Source organism: Ciconia boyciana, chromosome 13 (genome assembly GCF_034638445.1).
Source record: "Ciconia boyciana chromosome 13, ASM3463844v1, whole genome shotgun sequence".
Classification (NCBI taxonomy): Eukaryota; Metazoa; Chordata; class Aves; order Ciconiiformes; family Ciconiidae; genus Ciconia; species Ciconia boyciana.
Genome location: NC_132946.1, coordinates 4,372,638 through 4,390,469, shown reverse-complemented (window position 1 = coordinate 4,390,469; position 17,832 = coordinate 4,372,638). Strand labels below are relative to the sequence as shown.

General features: G+C 39.5%; 1 protein-coding gene across 4 annotated transcripts in view; it reads right to left on the bottom strand.

Annotated features, from left to right (window-relative positions):
• SMURF1 (SMAD specific E3 ubiquitin protein ligase 1) overlaps positions 1–17,832 on the bottom strand; it is a 47,566-nt gene that overhangs the window by 18,334 nt on the left and 11,400 nt on the right. For all 4 annotated transcript variants that reach the window (XM_072877855.1, XM_072877854.1, XM_072877856.1 and 1 more), the window contains exons 2-4: positions 1,612–1,650; positions 823–931; positions 79–212 (exon numbers count right to left, since the gene is read on the bottom strand). In XM_072877855.1, the coding sequence (XP_072733956.1) occupies positions 79–212; positions 823–931; positions 1,612–1,650 (282 nt within the window). The remainder of the gene's footprint in view (positions 1–78; positions 213–822; positions 932–1,611; positions 1,651–17,832) is intronic.

Genomic DNA, 17,832 nt, shown 5'->3' with positions numbered 1-17,832 from the left:
TGGGGGGGTGGAAATACTAACTACTCCGATACGAGGCACCGAAGGTTTCCGATTGCACCAGGTAGGAATTGCTCTTACATCCAGTATCTTTTAGCCTGCTGATGGCATTGGAGAGGAGTCGGACACACCCCAGGAAGCCAGCTCCCTGTTTCTTGTGGATTTTTTTATGGTTCCATACACTAATGGTTATGGAATCTGTCTTCCCAACATATCTAGAAAAATACATATTAGGAGAGTAATTTTAGAAAAAAGAACCTCTTTTTACTCCACAGATTTTATGCGTTATTTGGTACAAATTCTGATACATTTTAGCACATTGTTCATGCTGCTTTATTATAAATACAGAAGTGCTTATGCCTGAAATGGTGTTATTAATGAATTACTGCACTACGATTTCACACAGCATGTTAAATTGATATTGCTGCAGCATGAATTTAACTACAGACAGCCTCATTAAAAGCTATGCAACAAACTGATTAATGTACAAAACTTTAAAATTTATGTTTCTAATAATTCGAAGAAAATAAATCACTACAACAAGGACAATCTTTTGTAAAAGCTGGACTGCACTGCTCCAGTAGAGCTTACTCTAAGCAGTTGTGCTGTGTACCTGACACACAAATATTTCCAAATTCAAACACCTAAAAGCAAAGTACCACTCCTTTATTAACAGGTAGTTTCTTGTTGCAAAAAACCAGTCCTCCTCAGCAAACGTGACTCTTCTTTCTCACGCAAAACGAAGTTGCAGTGCCAACCCTTGCATTCCATTTACTAGTTAAATCTCTCGAATATTGTTTATTTATGACCTTACAAACGACTCACAGATCATAATGCTGGTTCCATTTGGGGTCCAATGTGTTCTTCACAGTGTCAGTTGAATGGCACTGACCTGACCCATCAACAACTATTTTTGCAAATGGATCAGGAAGTCCTGTGGAAGGGAAAAGGTGCTATTAAACATAGTACTTTTTGTTTTGTTTCTTCCAAGATAATGCTATCATGAGGTCCTGCTTGTCACCCCCCCCCCCCCCAACAAAGGAAAGTTGCCATTATCCTAAAACTATTTTAGTAAATCTAAAATAGAGAATTCAGTTCCTAATTAGATAACATACTTCCGTCATACAGCTTGATATCTGCCATAAATTGTGAAAGGTTTTAGAAAACAGAAGCTTAAACGTGCTTAATTTAACGGTACATACTCATGCATACTGATAAGTAGGCATTTTTATTCAGTCCTTAACATAATACTGAGACTGCAGCACCAGGGTACTTTACTCATACCCCTGGCATGCTTTACAAATAGAGCCGTCTGAGATGGATGCTCTTGGTACCCCCCCCCCCCCCCCCGAATTGTAAGTAGCAACCTGCTTGCGATCTCATCAGTGAGACTTTCAACTACAATTTGTGAGTCCTTGGTCTTTCCAATCCTAGAGTCTATGCTATCTAAATATAATTCAAGGTAGTGTCTACTCATGTAGTAATGCAATGTTACTGCAAGAATGGAACCACAGAACAAATGACATACATAGATGAGCCATGACAGTAATGCACAATCTACAAATAAATCTGATTAATCAAGAGCAGAAAGTTATACAATTAGGGCATACTTACTGAAGAAATCTTTCTTTGCAAGATTCTTGGCACATAATACTGCAAAACAAAATATCAGATAAAGAAATCTTAAAACCATTAAAAAACCCCCAAACTTTCCAGCAATCGTACCAGCTACAATACTACCTGATCATAATTCATAAAAACCCACTCAAATATTAAATGTGAGCATTGTTTTCTTTATCTGTGATTGGAATATGTATTTACATAAAGGAAAAAATTCCTTTGCTTTTGTTCTATTGTTACAATATACAGAAGATTTAATGAACGTCCCTTTGTGTTAAAACCTCCTAATTTTCGATACTGCATGCTTACACAAATGCTAAACCAGAATTTTGTTGTGTTGCTTCAGAACCCACCCATTTTAGAACAAGGACTAAACAGCTTCTGAACCAAGAACGGTTCTGGGACTCCTGAAGGAGACCTCTACGCTAAGTCCCATCAAATACAGTGCAAACTCCTGCTCTTTGCACACAAAAGGTACGCGATATACCATAAAACAAAACATGGGAGGTGTGCTATAGCAGCATAAGCAGTTTGCAAATACAAAAAGGTTTTGTGGTACGTATGATAGGACCTCACTCAGGAGAAAAAAAAAAATATAGTGAAAAAAATTGCATCAATATGTTTTCCTTTGAAAGGGCCACAAATGAGACATCATTTCCCTCTCTCCAATTCTACTAAATAGCACAGTAGTTTAAGCAAAAATTAGATCAGGAAACTCGCATCAATCTCCATTTCTACTAGGTCTATTACCAGCTACAAGCCTAATTTTGCTTTTCAGTAAGGACTGCTCAGTACGATCTCAGCAATCCAAGTTGTTCAGTATCCATTAAACTCTTGTAACAGGCCAGGAATAATAACTACAGAGCCAAAGATGAAAATATTAGAGCTCTAACTTATCTAAAACTAGGACCCAAGAGAGGAAGATAACTATAAAAGACCTAACTATTTTTGAGGTAGTCTCTTTCCCACCCAGTTCTGATCTTTCAGCATGAGAATGAATGCTCAGAGGATACTCAAATGGCCATTTCCCCTGGTAGGGACCCCTTCTCATCTCTATCGCACCTTGCTCCTGACTTACACTCAGTCTCACCTTAACTCTATATTGGGAAAAGTGAAGACACGGTAGCAAAAATATGGGAACAATTTTTTTTTTTTTTTTTTTTTTACATTTCTACTAGAATTCCACCTCTCAATTCCAGAGCAACGTTCCCCACCTAACATAGCTAGCAGAATAAAAACTGCCTCAGCTCACATGTCAAGCAAATAGATCAAAGTAGTCCACTATTTATCGTAGATGTTAATGGAAAAAAATACACGAATCCTCCATCTCAGTAATAATTAAAGCAGCCACACCAGGAAACTATCTTTAGAATGGATTAAAAATTACTTATTTCTTATACTGGCAAACTGCATAATCAGAGAAAGCTTCTCTTGTATTTTTTTTTTTAACAACTGACTGAAAAAGAGAAGTCTGCAGGACTATGGCAATTCAATTTGAAACAAAACAGGATTACAGAATCACCATCCGCTGTTCTATGGAAGCATGACAGAGCAACCTTTAATTTCCTCTTCCTGTTGTGAGTGTTTCAGAGGAAAAAATACCAGAAAAACAGGGAATAAGTACAGGTAAAATCAGTACTTGTATGTTCTAGTACTAGCAAAAAATAATTTTAAAGTTCCTGCGAGTGGTGGAGCTTTTCTTCTTTTTTAAAATCAAATAACTCATTTTACTTCCCCATCCCCAATTTTAAGAATACATTATTGAGCTGGAAAAGTATGCCATCTGTAACTATATCTGCATATAGTCTGACTCTATAATTATTACCTTTATTCTGTATTTCAGGTGTGCCTTCTAGAGCTAACTAGCAGTGTAAGTTTCTAAAGCTATTACTGAAGAATTATATTTTTTCATTTAACTCTTTTTTCTCCGCCACAGGCTTTCAGTCTACAGTAGAGGAACATGGCTGCCAATTTTCCAGTTGCAGCCTGTTAAACCCTCAATTTTAGGTTGCAAAAATCATTACTCTTTCATGTAAGAAAAATATTGGCACACCAACTAATAGCTGAAATAAACCTTTATGGAGCAATCTCCAGAATCAGGCTGCCCGAGATGGACCATTGGCTCTGTCCCACTATTTGCATATTAAACCAACTAAGGCAAAAAAATATTTTCGAGTGCTCTATCACTTAAAAGCCATAGATTTCTAAATTCCAGTAAAGAAACAGGTGACAAAGGTCAGCAGCAGGAGACTTGGACATGAAACCATGCCAGCGGCAGAGCAGACAGCCCCTCCCTGCTCTGCAAAGCTGCATTTATGCCAGATTTTCTTCTTAAATACACTGCCTCCAATAGGACTTCAGCAAGACTGCTAGCAGGATCTGACTGCTGCTACTTCAAGCCCGAAACCCGTGAACTTGGGTAGATTTAGCTATAAAGGCTTAAAAAGTTATTAATTTTATCCCTGCACCAGAGACAGCGTAGGAGAATGGGATGGATACTTATCTGCAAACCAGGCACCTGAGACACGCTTTGCACAAACCCCATCTTTGCCTACTTTCCATCTTTCCCAAGAGTTTTTTCTTTTCGTTTTTCTTTCTTTTAAACAAGAAAGGTTTCGGGCATGTCAGCAGGAGCAATCTCCCTGCATTTGTTGCAACGTTACAAGAGGTACTAATTCTCCTGACTTGGGCATTTACATTCTGCCTTCTCAAAGGCAACCAACGTGTTTCAGCTTGCCATCGTATTTGTTTATACTCCGCTCTGGATTGCTGCACAGCACTGAAGAACTGTTTTTTTGAATACAACAGATCCCAAACAACACTGAAACAATGTCTTTACATCTAGATTATAATATTTATAAAGGGATGGGAATGTTTTTCTAAGTACCTGACATTATTGAGATAATTTCAAAGGCCAAATTAGCCAGCTGGGTAAAGTACTAGTGTGAAAGCGTATTTGGCAGGAGGTGAAGAAAGGACGAGCCTTATACAAAGTCAGTATTCACCCTGGGGATGTCTTCAAGGCAGATGTAATGAACGAGTGGAGTGGTTCCTCTGCCAGCCCCCGGTTGTCCACCCTGCTTCCAAAGCAGGAATGAATCATCTGCTGTGGTTCAGGAGGTGCCGCAGGAGCAAGCTACAGACAGGTGTAGTAAGGAAAGCACAAAGTGGCACCAATGTCTGAACAACCCAGCCGAGAATTGCATCAGAAAGCTGCTGCTTTTTTTTCATCACCGAGACACCTACCTCTGCAGCAAGACCAGCATTTTCAGAAAGGAGGCAGAGAAAAGACAGCCTGGGTGAGGAACCATTTCAAACATCCCTGAGTAAACAGACACAGCCTACAAAATCAAAGCCTTCGTGTGCAAGAACCTCCTCCCAAATTGTCAGCGCTCAAAGGATGGCTGCTAGTCTGCAAGAGAGTCCTCACATTGCTGTCTGCGTCAACACCGGATTTATTCACATATACCTCGTCCCATCGCACAGTGCTAAGATGCTACCAGGATTTTTCAGCTGCACAGTGCTAAGATGCTACAACTGTTTTCAGCTGCACAGTGTAAAAACTAGGCAGTTGTGTTTTGTGACCTGGGGCAGGGGAAGAAAAAAAAAAGCAAGCAATGAAAATACTCCGTAGGTCCCAGCCTGTATAAATGCAAAACAGCAGGCAAATTTGCACCTGGGACTGCATTCATTCACACTTTGCGAGTTAAAGGTAAGAGCCTCCTTGCTCAAATTAAGGACTTTTACACGTGGATAGGATCTGAGCTAACGATGGCCTTCAATTCAGTACTCAGAAGCTAGCAAATGCACCTTTCAGCCATCTTTGGCCTTCCCTTTGATATTCCAGGTTAATCATTTGTGCTTGTACAAACAGGCAGCTAGATTCCAGGATACATTCGTTTTACTTTCTGACAGAAGATAAACAGAGGCCAGCAGGCTGATGACGTAGAAAGGACTTTACTTAATATTTACTTCTGTGTAGACCATCTTTAATCATAAAGATATGTAGCATAATCATTAAAAGCATCACAGGTTGGTTGGTTTGTTTTAAGATACAAGAAAGAAGCAAAGAACAACAATGAGGCTTTGGAGGAGAGAGGAATAAAGATCTTAACATAAAATGAAACTAAAGTTACTGCATACCATTTAAAAATAAAAAAGGCTGCAAAGCAGGTCAAATTTGATGCATCCAAGTAATGGAAACATCTCTGCTAATGCTTCAAAGCCTGCCTAGCTTTTGACTTGTGAAGCTGGCAACCTGTGTTGGAGGTAGGGTTGCTCCAGCTCTACTATGCGACAGCAGGACAGCCCCCCGTGCACACTAGCTTACAGGCTGGTTCCTACAGCAAAAATTCTGCCATTCTGAAAAAGTTTTCAGAAGGCTGCATGGCAAAAATAATGTGCTTGAAGTGTAAAAAAGCCTCCAAAAAAAAGAAAAAGAAAAAAGCAAACATCAGCTATTTACCACATGCTGCACTAACGCCCCAAAGCGCCGTGGCCCACAATTAAAATCTTTGCTTGAATCTGTTATGTGAAATCACGTCTCGTCCAAACGGTTCGGCATATTTTGTGGAAAATACTCTGAATACCACAAGCCAACCCTTCTGAACCGCCTTTACGAATGACTCTGCTTACCATTCCTATTCTCTGCACATAACTTTAAATGAGACTTCACTGCAGATAAATGTCTGTTTTTATTTCTACTACTAGGCAACCCATGAAGGTTTGAAGCGTTCTGCTTTTTTTAAGGGTGACAATCATTTATATTTGGTAGGGTACAAGAGAAAGGGTTTAATGGGAAAGGAAAGATGGCTGAAGGCACCAAGTGTATAAAAATGCAGTTTCTTTACAGCTGGCCACATCACTGAACTGAAATATACCACTTTATTCACAAATTGGAGTTTATGTTGTCACCGCAAAGGCCAAGGTTTCTATTCTAGTCCTTTTTTTGTTTGCTTTAGGAATACTTTTGGTCTTTCTCTTCGTCTGCTTGAGACTGAAATGCATAAATCCATGGACTGCTTTAACTTCTCAGTAACCGAATCTGAATCATTGCAGTGCCTAGCATGCAGAAAAAGATAAACAAAACCGAAGTCTTCCGTTCCATTTGCCAAATAAACCAATTAGCTGTACAGAAATAATTTTATACAGACGTGTACACTGAGTGGCCTTCACTAACGATCTTAGCATCGGGGTGCCAACGGGATTTGCAATCTGACACGCAAGCCAACCAAAAAACCCCCGAGACCCCTCAGACTTCAGACCATCATGCCCTGACATTGGAAGACTCTGCCTGAACTCATGCTGAAACAGACCTTGACTACCAGATTAAAGCAATGGTTCATTAAGAAAACCCTCAATTCTCAAAGAGTTGCTATGTTTGATACACGAAGCCTTTTTGTGGCCCTTTTGTGTAGGCTGCAGTAAAAATCAAAGCCTCTTTTCAAGGCATGCTTTCCTCGTGGGTTGGAACTTGGCTTCGTGTAGCCAGCTGCAAACACTAGACAACTTTGAAGAGATCTTCAAAAAACCACACACCCAGAAAAAGCCATTTTTATTAGTCCATTAACATGTCATTAAAGTGTCTACTTAGCCAGGAATCAAAATTCCGTCCTACCTAAGCAGAAACCCGTCACGAATGAGAGTCAGTCCTCGCAGTGCAAACAATACCAAGTTGACAAAACACAAGAGTTTCATCTCCAGGATTCCTAAGAACTACTCAAACTGAAAAATCCTCCTGGGCACTGACCAACACACCAGCAAGGGCTGATTTAGCCCTCAATATCATAAATCATTAACAAAAACAGCACAGGACTATTGGAAGAACAAGACTCATTAAATTCCCAGTTAACTGAGACTGCGTGCAACACAAGACCAGTAAAGCAAGTTTAAGAATGAACTGACTGAGATGTAAAACTTGGAGAAACACTAAGAGTTATGGAATCAGCTGAAGAACTTTGCAGGGATACAAAAGGGAGATCAATAGGAAGCTGGATTAATGCTGATGTACAGAATCAGAGAAAGGCACACAAATCAGAGAGGTGGAAATACGCATATCCAATTATCCTTCCTACTAACTTTTCTTTCTCTTCTTCCTCCTCTGCTCACCCATAACAAATGCCTGAGATAAAGGCTACCTCCCAGATTAAATCTTTCATTAAATCCTAGCTATTACATCAGTTTTCTTACGACTTTGCTATGCCTTCCTCTAATCCAGGCCAAGAACCTTCTCATACTCTCTACAGAGTCTCCCATTTCCTAGATAGGCATAAACCCCAAGCATCCCCGACTGCTCGAGTCCTACAGACATGCCCTCAGCCCAGCCTCAGCTCCGAAAGCAGAAGCTGCCCATGGAATTTATTTGCCTCATGTACCATGGGGCAAATTCCAGCTATATTAAGTTCCTACTTCTCACTCAAATTGTACTTCCAGGTTTTTTTGGGTTTTTTAACATTTATTTTTTTAGGGCAAGCCTTTCATAAGCTGCTGCTTCACCACCTTCAGCTAATTATTCTTCTTGGCCCTACAGTGACTGCTCAGCTGTGAGAAATACAGCTGGAGATGCTGGGGCAAGAGTGAGACCATAACTGGTGAAGGGCCCTCTGTCATCAAGATGCCGCCCTTCAAGCACCATCTTCCCTCACATCCTTGTGCCTTTTCTTTGCAGGCTGTCTCCCAACATGTTCAAAGCACAACCACTTTCTTAGAGAACTGGAATTCAAGAGGCAAGTCAGTTATTACTATCTCCATTTTACAGCCATTCTCAAAAAACACCCTATCAATCACACAGTTTAACCAGAGAAAATGTTAACAGAACATAAAGTCATGTATATCCACTGTATGGTTTTTAAAACTCAGTCCTCCCCCCCCAACAACACATCTGCCAGAACCAGAACCACAACCAAGTGGAATAATAATTTTGCAGAGAGGGATTTCCCAAATTCAGTCAAGTTTTTCCTTTATTAAAGTGTCCACAAATGGTCTCCCAACTCTCTGAAAACAAAGTATACGCTCAGGCTTCAGCTATCGTATCAGCTTCTGTATACACTAGTAAGAAATAGAAATATCTGAAAGAACTCAAAATTTCTGTTAAAACCACACAGAATAATATCCCGTTCTCAGGGCAAATACAATCTCTTAGCTGACAGCTAAACAAAACAATTTCAATGACAAAATTCCTACTGGAAATACAAAATGGCACTTCACATTTACTCCACACTTCATTGTGCACCTTGTATTTACTGGGATCAACACAATTCTGGATTTCTTCCCTTACATCTCTTGTATCTCCAGCCACACACACTTGCATTGAATAATTCATATTTTCAAGCAAGTAGTGTCTATCAAGATAGGCTCATCTGCACAGCTTGCACATACTTGTGCTCACATTTTGAAACAGAAACCAACATGCGCTGTGCGACATCATTGCCATAATAAAGTTAAAAACACGCCGTGAAACTATGTGGCTCAATTTTCTTAAATTACATTAAAACTAAGGAATAAATCCATGCTGAAGTCTTAATACTTAGCTTCTATAGTTACCCAAGCACTGAGAAAGCATCTGGAAAAAAATTCCTAAAGCATGAAAAACATGTTCCTCCACCCACATGCACTCATAACTCAGATTCCAAACTGAATTTTACTAAGATTGCCAAAAATATTTTGCACTTTTAACACTTGGAGTTTTCAAAGCACCTTTTTCAAATCTCTACGAATGTCAATACCTAAATGGACCATATACTCAACCTCACATTGCTCACAACAGGTCCCAGGCAGAGCTGGGGATCAAGCTCAAATCTAGCCCTACTCCCATACTCCCGGTAAACAAAAGGTCCTTTCTAGAAATACTGTCTACCTCTTCAGACATACAGATTTGTTTCTCTGGAAAATGCTAGATGAACAACAGTGAATTACTAATCAAAAACAGAAAAAAACCCCCTGAACACTCTAGATATTACTTAGGCAGAAATTACATATTAAATAGTTGACACTCCTCTAACAGAGAATGAGAGCCCCTGTGCAGCACTGTCTACTGCTCAGTCAGCATTTAATTTAGGTGTGTTTAATTTAACATGCCTCTGATCCCCACTTTCGTAAGTTAAATGTATAAAGCGTTAAACACCTTATTTTCACTACCAAAGAGAAGCTTATAAGGACTCTCCCGTGCAGCTGATCATTTGCTTACTAATTCAGTACATAAAAGGCTTTTCCAATAAATATTATGTTCACTATAAAACACAGAAATGTAGATTCCCCTTCTTCCCAGATATTCTTTATGGGGCTACCTATACCACTACTACAACTATATGTTTTATAACCAGTTTGTGAGACTCAAGTTACAAGTACATTTCTGTATTAACAGCAGCTTTCCCCCCCAAAAAACCACCACCCAATTAATGGACTTAGAGCTTTTACAAGACATCCATTTCCTAAGTCTGGGAGAAAAACCTGCACAACTGCTCTCTGCTGCTTTATAAAGGAGGAAAAAGTACAGAACAAGAGACCAAAACCAGAAGCAACACATTTGCAGATGCTTACCATAGACCTAGAATTAGTAGAAACCCCAAGCAATCAGACCAATTAAACCAGATCCAGCCTTGGGGTCCTGTCCATGGAGCAAAACATTTTTGAAATTATAGGAACAGAACACACAACTTTTGTACTTTCTAACTCAGTATTATCTCCAGCTCTCTTCATATATATAATATCTTGCCTCAAAATATGTCTGTTTTACAGGAAGCAGAAAAAAAAGTCTGACCTTCCACTGTAAAACACGTAAAACCTGTGAAAGCAGAAACCTCGGTACTGAAAATCTTGGCAACTCGATACAGCCAAGCAACATTTCAATAGAAACACTGAATTTCTGTCAAACAGTAAAAGGTCTAAAACTTCCAAGCTAAAATGAAGCATATTTTTCAGTTTAAAACCTAAAACATATGTTTTGTATCTCCAAAGAGTGGCTGGTATTTACAGCCCTTCACATACAGGCAGTCTCAATATTTCAACAAAGCAATTTGAATTTTTGAAAAGGAGGAAAAACAAATGCAATTTAACACATTCTCAATCTCAGTTTAAGAACTGAGATTTGTTTTTCCAGACAGAACCAGTATTTAGCTTCTTTGGTATCTTACTGCAATTAAATAAGGTACAAAAATCAACTTTATAGGAACAAAATTTTCCAATGGGGGCATTGGAATTTTAATAAACAGTACAAAATTAATGTCTGGTTTTCATCAAGCTCTAAGTAGATTGCTTAAAAGCAAGAACATTGTTATTTAAAAAATGAATGGCGTTAAGTTATGTGTAAGTTGTAAACTACATAAACTATTAGTTCATCCCATGAGGGCTTTAACGTATCAGTAGAAGAGTTTTAGTTAAACAATTCACATGGAACATTGCCTTAAAACTAAATATACAGGTTTGGCTCTGGTCAAAGTAGGACTGCTCAACTCAGTGTTAAACTAAAGCTGCAGTGTGAACCAAGAACAGGAAACTGGCAAGAGAATTGCTTAGGTGATGTAGGACACTTCTGATGTTGAAATTAACTGCCAGCAAAATTAAAAAAAAACCAAACACACACAAACTTTAAAAACATTGAAAATAAGAAACAACAAGTTTTGCCAGAGTAATTTTTAGAAGTTGCAGTTAAATGCATATTACACTGATGACCACCACGGTCACAATATTCAAGAATCCACATTTCTTCATTCATTCTGAAACATTCAAGTGAAGAATCTCCAATACAGAAATTCCACAGAAAAAGAAATTTAGCCTATAGAATATTAGGTATTTAAAAAGAACAAACCTCAGGAAAAACAGTGCACTGGGCTTAAGCTGTTCTACTAAAACTCAGACTCATTTTGAATTTCTTCAATAACTGGACTTTTCTATTCTAGACTTCTTTAATAACTATTTCTTTTATAACGAGCAGCTGCTAGAAATCTACTGCAAAGAATAACACTTACCATGCACCTCTTCTAGCACTACTAACAAGTTCGGTAACTGCTACCAGACAAATTCCAACAGGTACTGGATGACTTTTCAAGAGGCACAGTCAACACCCCAAATTTTTTTGCAAGTAAATGAAAAGCATTCTTTCTTTCAAGCAAGGCATCAATACCATATCATTGCTTTAAAACCACATACCTCGGGTTAACTAATGACTTACACACTTTCCCTAATTTCTAGCGCATCTAGTTGTTTTCCATGCTCGTATTTTAACTGAGGTATGCTGAGTGCTTCTTGGCATGTTTGGATAGAAACAAAAAGACTCGAGTCTTGTCATACAAAGCTTTTCAAAGCCATGGGACTCACTGCCAAAGAAACTTTTTCATGCTCTTACAGCTTTTGCCTTCCTTATTCGCAAAATCTGTTGTTCGTTTTGCGGTAAGCATGATAACAAACAGATGAGATGGAGTAGTACTTTCTGAACAGACCAAGAGTGAGCTCAGATTTAAAAATCAGGGCGGTGAAAGTCAATATTCAAGTGAAGAGTTAACAGTGTACAAAAGCCTAGAGCAATGAGTTCATTTTGTTCTAGGCTACTTATCGAATGGACAGCCAAAAACTGAACGAGCTGGAATTCATTCAGAAGTACTTCTTTCTTCCCATAGCTCCCTGGGCTGTCATTATCAACCCGAGGATAACATACAGATCAAGATCGAGCTGGTGCTGGAAAGAAGTGGCATAGCCTAATAGCCCATAATAAATGAAGTTTTGATCCTAACTTGGATCTTAGGGCTGAGGTATAAATGCTTTTAGTGGGGAAAACTGTAGAATTTGCCCAAGCTAGATGGAATTAAAACATTCTACCGACTTCCCTTCTTGATGATTACCTTGTTACCAGCTCTTGTACATGTAATGTTTAGTGAACAGTTTTAACCTCCATTCTTTTGCTGGGTTTCAGCTGCTGTCAATACAGAACAGACAGTACAGATTACTGAACGGGAATACTGCATTTGTTTTAAAATACTCAGTCAAGTAAAGGTATTACTGCAAAAAAAGCCACAGAGTTGTTCAAATCACCACCTAGGTACCTTGCTGTAGCAAATCTGTACTAGAAAGGAGGTGAGCAGTTTTATTCATCACACACAAATGACACCGTATGTCGAGAACGAAGCAGGGTTTCAAATAAAACACTATCCGGTATTTTTTTCCAAGTCTGTTCAGCCAGGCTGAGCAGAGCTTGGTTGCTGGTACAGGCACAGCCACCCCACGATCAGTCCGGAGGTGGATCGCCCTTGCAGCAGCCACTGTCAGACCGGTGTTCTGCAGGAACACTAACCACAAGCCTGTTATAGCAACTCAAAATGCAGCCACACATCTATTTTCATCTTAATTACCATTTCATATTCAAATTATATCCATCAGGTTCCAGATAATTCAAGAGGCACATGCAAAAAAATGGAAAAATGACACCTTGACTGTCCAGGTAAAATTAAAAAAATTATTCAGACTAAGTGCTTAGCTACAAAAAGGGAAAAATTACTTTAGTAATTTGCAATACAAAGGCTAAAATAAAGGTGCAAAGTTTAAATTCAGGAAGAGGAAAGAAAAATTGTGTTTGCACAAATTAAATTCTTGGCATCACTTCTGATTTTGAATAAAGTATATCAGCTGTTTTATAATACTGTTTTTAATTCCTGGAAATTTTCAACTCTAAAATCTTCAGCAGTTTGTTTCATGATTATTCAGCCTGTTATAATCCCTTTCAAAATCTGCCCAAGACATTACAAACTGCCCTCCACCTTCTTTATGCAGTTTTTTCATTTGTTCAGAGAGCTCAGCTTAAACCCTCCTTGTTTACAAAAATGAAAAAGCACAGGAAGCACCAAACGCACGGCTGTATTTGTGAAGAGCACCGATGCTAAAAGGTGAGCAGCGGCACTGGATACCTGCCAGTCAATAAGCTTGTCTCGGCTTATTAGCCCGGGCCCCGCGCCAGCACTGCTGAACTGGCAGGGGGTGCGTGAGGAGCGGGAGGTGACAGCGGTGGCACCAGTTAATGGGGAAGAATTCCTGCCTGTGTACGTGCAGGAATAAGGAAGCTGTGGCAGAGGGGAAAGGAGAACAGGACAGAAGCGAGGCTTGTTCCAAAAAAAGACTGCAATTACAGAGATATTAATAGATTTGGAAGCCAAATTTTTATCATTCATTCACCTACTTTTGTTCTTTCTATTAAGCCCAGTACAGAACCACTATTTTCTTCTATAGGACATTTATCCATCTGTTGCAGGAAAAACATCCCTATGTAACAAACTTTCCTAGTATGAAAGCTTTTATGTAGAGAAAACAAAATCTGGTTTAATAACCAGTCCTATTTAAAAGCTACAATAAGAGAATGATGCACAAGAGACTTCTTTGATGCTGCCGTTGTTATACGGTAAGTCTTGCCTACAAGAAGCACATACACACACTCTCTACAGTCTACCTAATCACGTATTAGTCACACAAGTGGTAAATCCCTAAAAGCACTTTGGCTCAGGTCATGCAAATGCTAGATGAACCAAGTTACATCAGTTCTCATCTGATTTCCAAGCAATGATATGCACGTGACTGCTGCTCTGCCCGAGGAAATGTGGGTCAATACGCGCGCATCCTACTGCTGAATTTGCACGCTCTCTAGGGACTCGCAGCAGCGTGACTCGGGAGCACCGGGCTGTCTGCAGGCACACGCTGCACATGTATTAATGAGATTATCGCTGCTCCTTGCCGGCGTGTTCACACTACACCACCAGTCGTCTGTAACGGATCTTCAAGGAGTCCGGAATACATACGGCAAAATACTCCATGTGTCTTACGGCCATGCTCCATCTAAAATGTTAAAATGATTTAGAAGGCTGACAGGCACATCGCACAACAGTAGCTGTTAAAAGGAAACATCTTCCTTCAGAAATAATTAATCACCTATTGTGTTTGAGTATAAACATCCAGATCTAACAGGCATGTGTTTCTCTCAGCCGAGCAGCGGTGAGATGGACAAAAAACCACTACTGCTTCAGAGCTGGAAGGATTGCTGCTCGCTGGGAGACGGAAGGTAATACTGAGAGGCATTCCTCCCCAAGACGTGCTCTAGCTGGATGTGGTTAACCAATAATCTCATGTTAGCACCCCCTTCTTCCAAACACAATTTCCAATTTGTATCAAAGTTCAGCAGATCCATGTTATATCAGTGTTATCGCTCTCTTACACAAGCAAAGCCATCCTCTTCACTTTAGGTATTTTAAACAAAATGTCCAATTCTTGTGTGACCTTTGGGAGGCACAAAACTGAGAGCTGAATAGCACCAAGCAAGATTTCATGAAAAGAAGGCTTTTATTCAGAATAAAGCCGTATCAGCCTATGTGTTACTCCCTTGTTCTAATTATATAGGACAGCATCTATTTAAACTGCCAAGTTAATGACTTCAATTTTGATCAATAGTCTCTGTTTATTCAGCCCAGCGCTACTGACAGTCACCAGGGATGAACAACAAAACAAACAGACTGGTTAGGGCCAATCTATGGTTCAGCAAGAAAAACCAATCCACGATGGCAAATACCCTTCAATTTAGTCGGGAGGTGGGGAGGGAGGTCTATCGCCGATGGACATTGACACAGTCCCTTTCCTTCGTGCCCATAAAACACTTATCCCTATTATTCTGCTAACAACCGACTTGTGAGTTGAGTGAGCTTAAGCAGACCTAACATCATGGATATAGAGTGATTCCAACCCTTATCTTGTACCATCTAGCTATGTTAAATATTTCCATTTGTTTCCAGATTAAGCATGGTAGGACATGACAACAGCAAGAGGACGTCACTAAGCCTTTGGACCAGAAGCAGTGACTTCCCTCACTGTCACTGTACCCGCTACGGAAAGAAATTTCCTTTGGAGCAGCTTCAAGAAAGGCTGGAACCATCTTCTTGAAAGCAGGATGGAAAACGTCCTTGACTAAATCTCCAGCCAAAAGATGGTAGGAATGTTTTAGTTACAGGCTGGCTTCAGAGAGCAAAATAAAAATAAAGTTTAGAATGAAAACAGATAACCTACAGCATGCACGTAGCATTCTAGCAAAGAGGTTTTTTAAATTAAAAAAATAAACACTTTCATTGCAAAGTCAGTTTCTCAACAGTGGCTTAACAGCAACATATGTGGACCTCCCCCCCTGGCCATTTTTTTTAAGAACAATTTGCAAGCTACTCAATAAAGGAAACCCCCTTTCTAATCCCAAGTGACTCTGCAGTCACAAAGGCTGGGATCTTGATGAAAATGTTTTAGTGCATTATTCCAACCAGGATGTTTGGTTACAATTTTCTCAACATTACACATTCATCACTTCGCCTGCAACAGCAACTGTTTGCTATTTTCCTTGTACAAAATGTCAGTGTCCATTACATCAATAAATTATAATGCCACTACTGCTTCGAGACACCTCGATCAACAGTATTGTATAAATAAACCAGAGCCTGAATGAAAAGGTACGATGCCTCTTCCTATACGATCTTAACGTATGTGTTTCATATTCAGACATAGGATTTTATGCAAGTGACACCACTCAGCTGCAGGATCCTGCAACAAAAAATATGAAGAAAGTTCTCCTGAACAAAAAGTTCTTTATCAAACTACTATATTAACACATCCAAAGTCCAAAATTTAATATCTAAAAAAAACCAATACATGAGGACAGCTGGTTCAATCAAAGCCTAAGACGTTTGCTTTCCATTTTAAATTGATTAAATAGAGTCAATACATTACATTTCGCACGGATGGTTAACAGTGCTAATATTCCAGATAAAATGAAATGCTGTATGAGGAAAATTCTCACTAGGGCTAGCTCTCACTGGTTATATTACTTGCTCTCACAGTAATTTAGTGTAAAGGAGGCCTAACAATTTCACTGAACAGGATTACAAAAAACATCTCTTCACAGTTCATGACACAGAAGCTCCCAGAAATATCTATTTCTTTACTACCTTCTCAACACAGGGAATGCACTTGAAAACAGGCTATTGTGTGCTTTGTGGGAACCATAAAATAATACGATGTTTGTTTGTTTTCAAGAAGGTGATTCCTATTTATCAAATAGTTGAGATATTAAAAGCAAGCCTTTTATTTGCATTCATATCGCTAACAGGACTCGCACACCTAGGAATCTGATATTTTCCAGGCACTGAATGACAAACTACTAGATAGAACCAAAAGAGAGCAAAATTTAATAAACAATTTTCATAAGAGAAAAATCTTTAAACACCATTTCACTCCTTACTAAAATAAGCTATGTGGCACTAATTTGAAGTGATAGTGCTGTTCTTTTAATTAAAAAATGCCAGTAGGAGGTTGATGCACTGGCTGATGCTGTAAGCAACATGCTCACAGGACGTAGATGAATCTTTGTGTAAGGAATTAACGCACAATTTCATTTGGGTTAAAAAGAAAAACAAAACCCCTAAGTCAAAACAAATGTATAGGGAGTGTTATTACAGGTGCTCGATAAAGTCATCTGGATGTTTCCCTCAGAGAATGTTGTTAAGTTCTGGGGGAAAAAAAAAAAAAAACCCAAACCAAACCACTCTCAGTCCGGTCGTGCAATTAGGAGTTTAACTCATGAAGCTTGATTTACCTGCAGGTGTGTGGTGGACTTAATACACATATTTTTCTCCCCTTCCGACCTCAGAGCTCCTCTCCCACTCTCCCAGGTTGCTCCTTCGACACCTCCTGTCTGCATGGCTGGGACTGGGACCGGGGACCTCTCCTCGCCCCCTCCAGCAGCACCGGCAGGCCGAGGGAGGGGGGATTCATTCTATCAAGCTACTCATCTCCACCAGTCTTGGAGACCCAGTATGCATAACATCTCTGCCCTTATCAAATTTGACTGAAATCAGATTATTTAGAGGAGAATGACAGGTGCGATCCCATTTTCAGCCTGGTAGTTTTTTAGTCTGGAAAGAAGATTAAGCTTGTCCTGTAAGTTTATCCATCAGCCTGATGGTGAACTAAGGCAGCACCGCCTCCCAAAATCTGTAGACAGCTTCTGTGTGCCAGGTTTCCCTGCGGATTTGTGAAACGAACAAAAGCCTAGAAAACTGATTACTATCAGCTTTCCAATCTAGAAGAAATCCCTGCAAAAATATTTGCTGGATCCTTTTCCCCTTGGTCTTTCAACATCTTAATTCCACCACCCCAGAAGTGGCTGGCAGCTATGACCGGGATCTCTCCTGCATGAGTCTTTGTTGC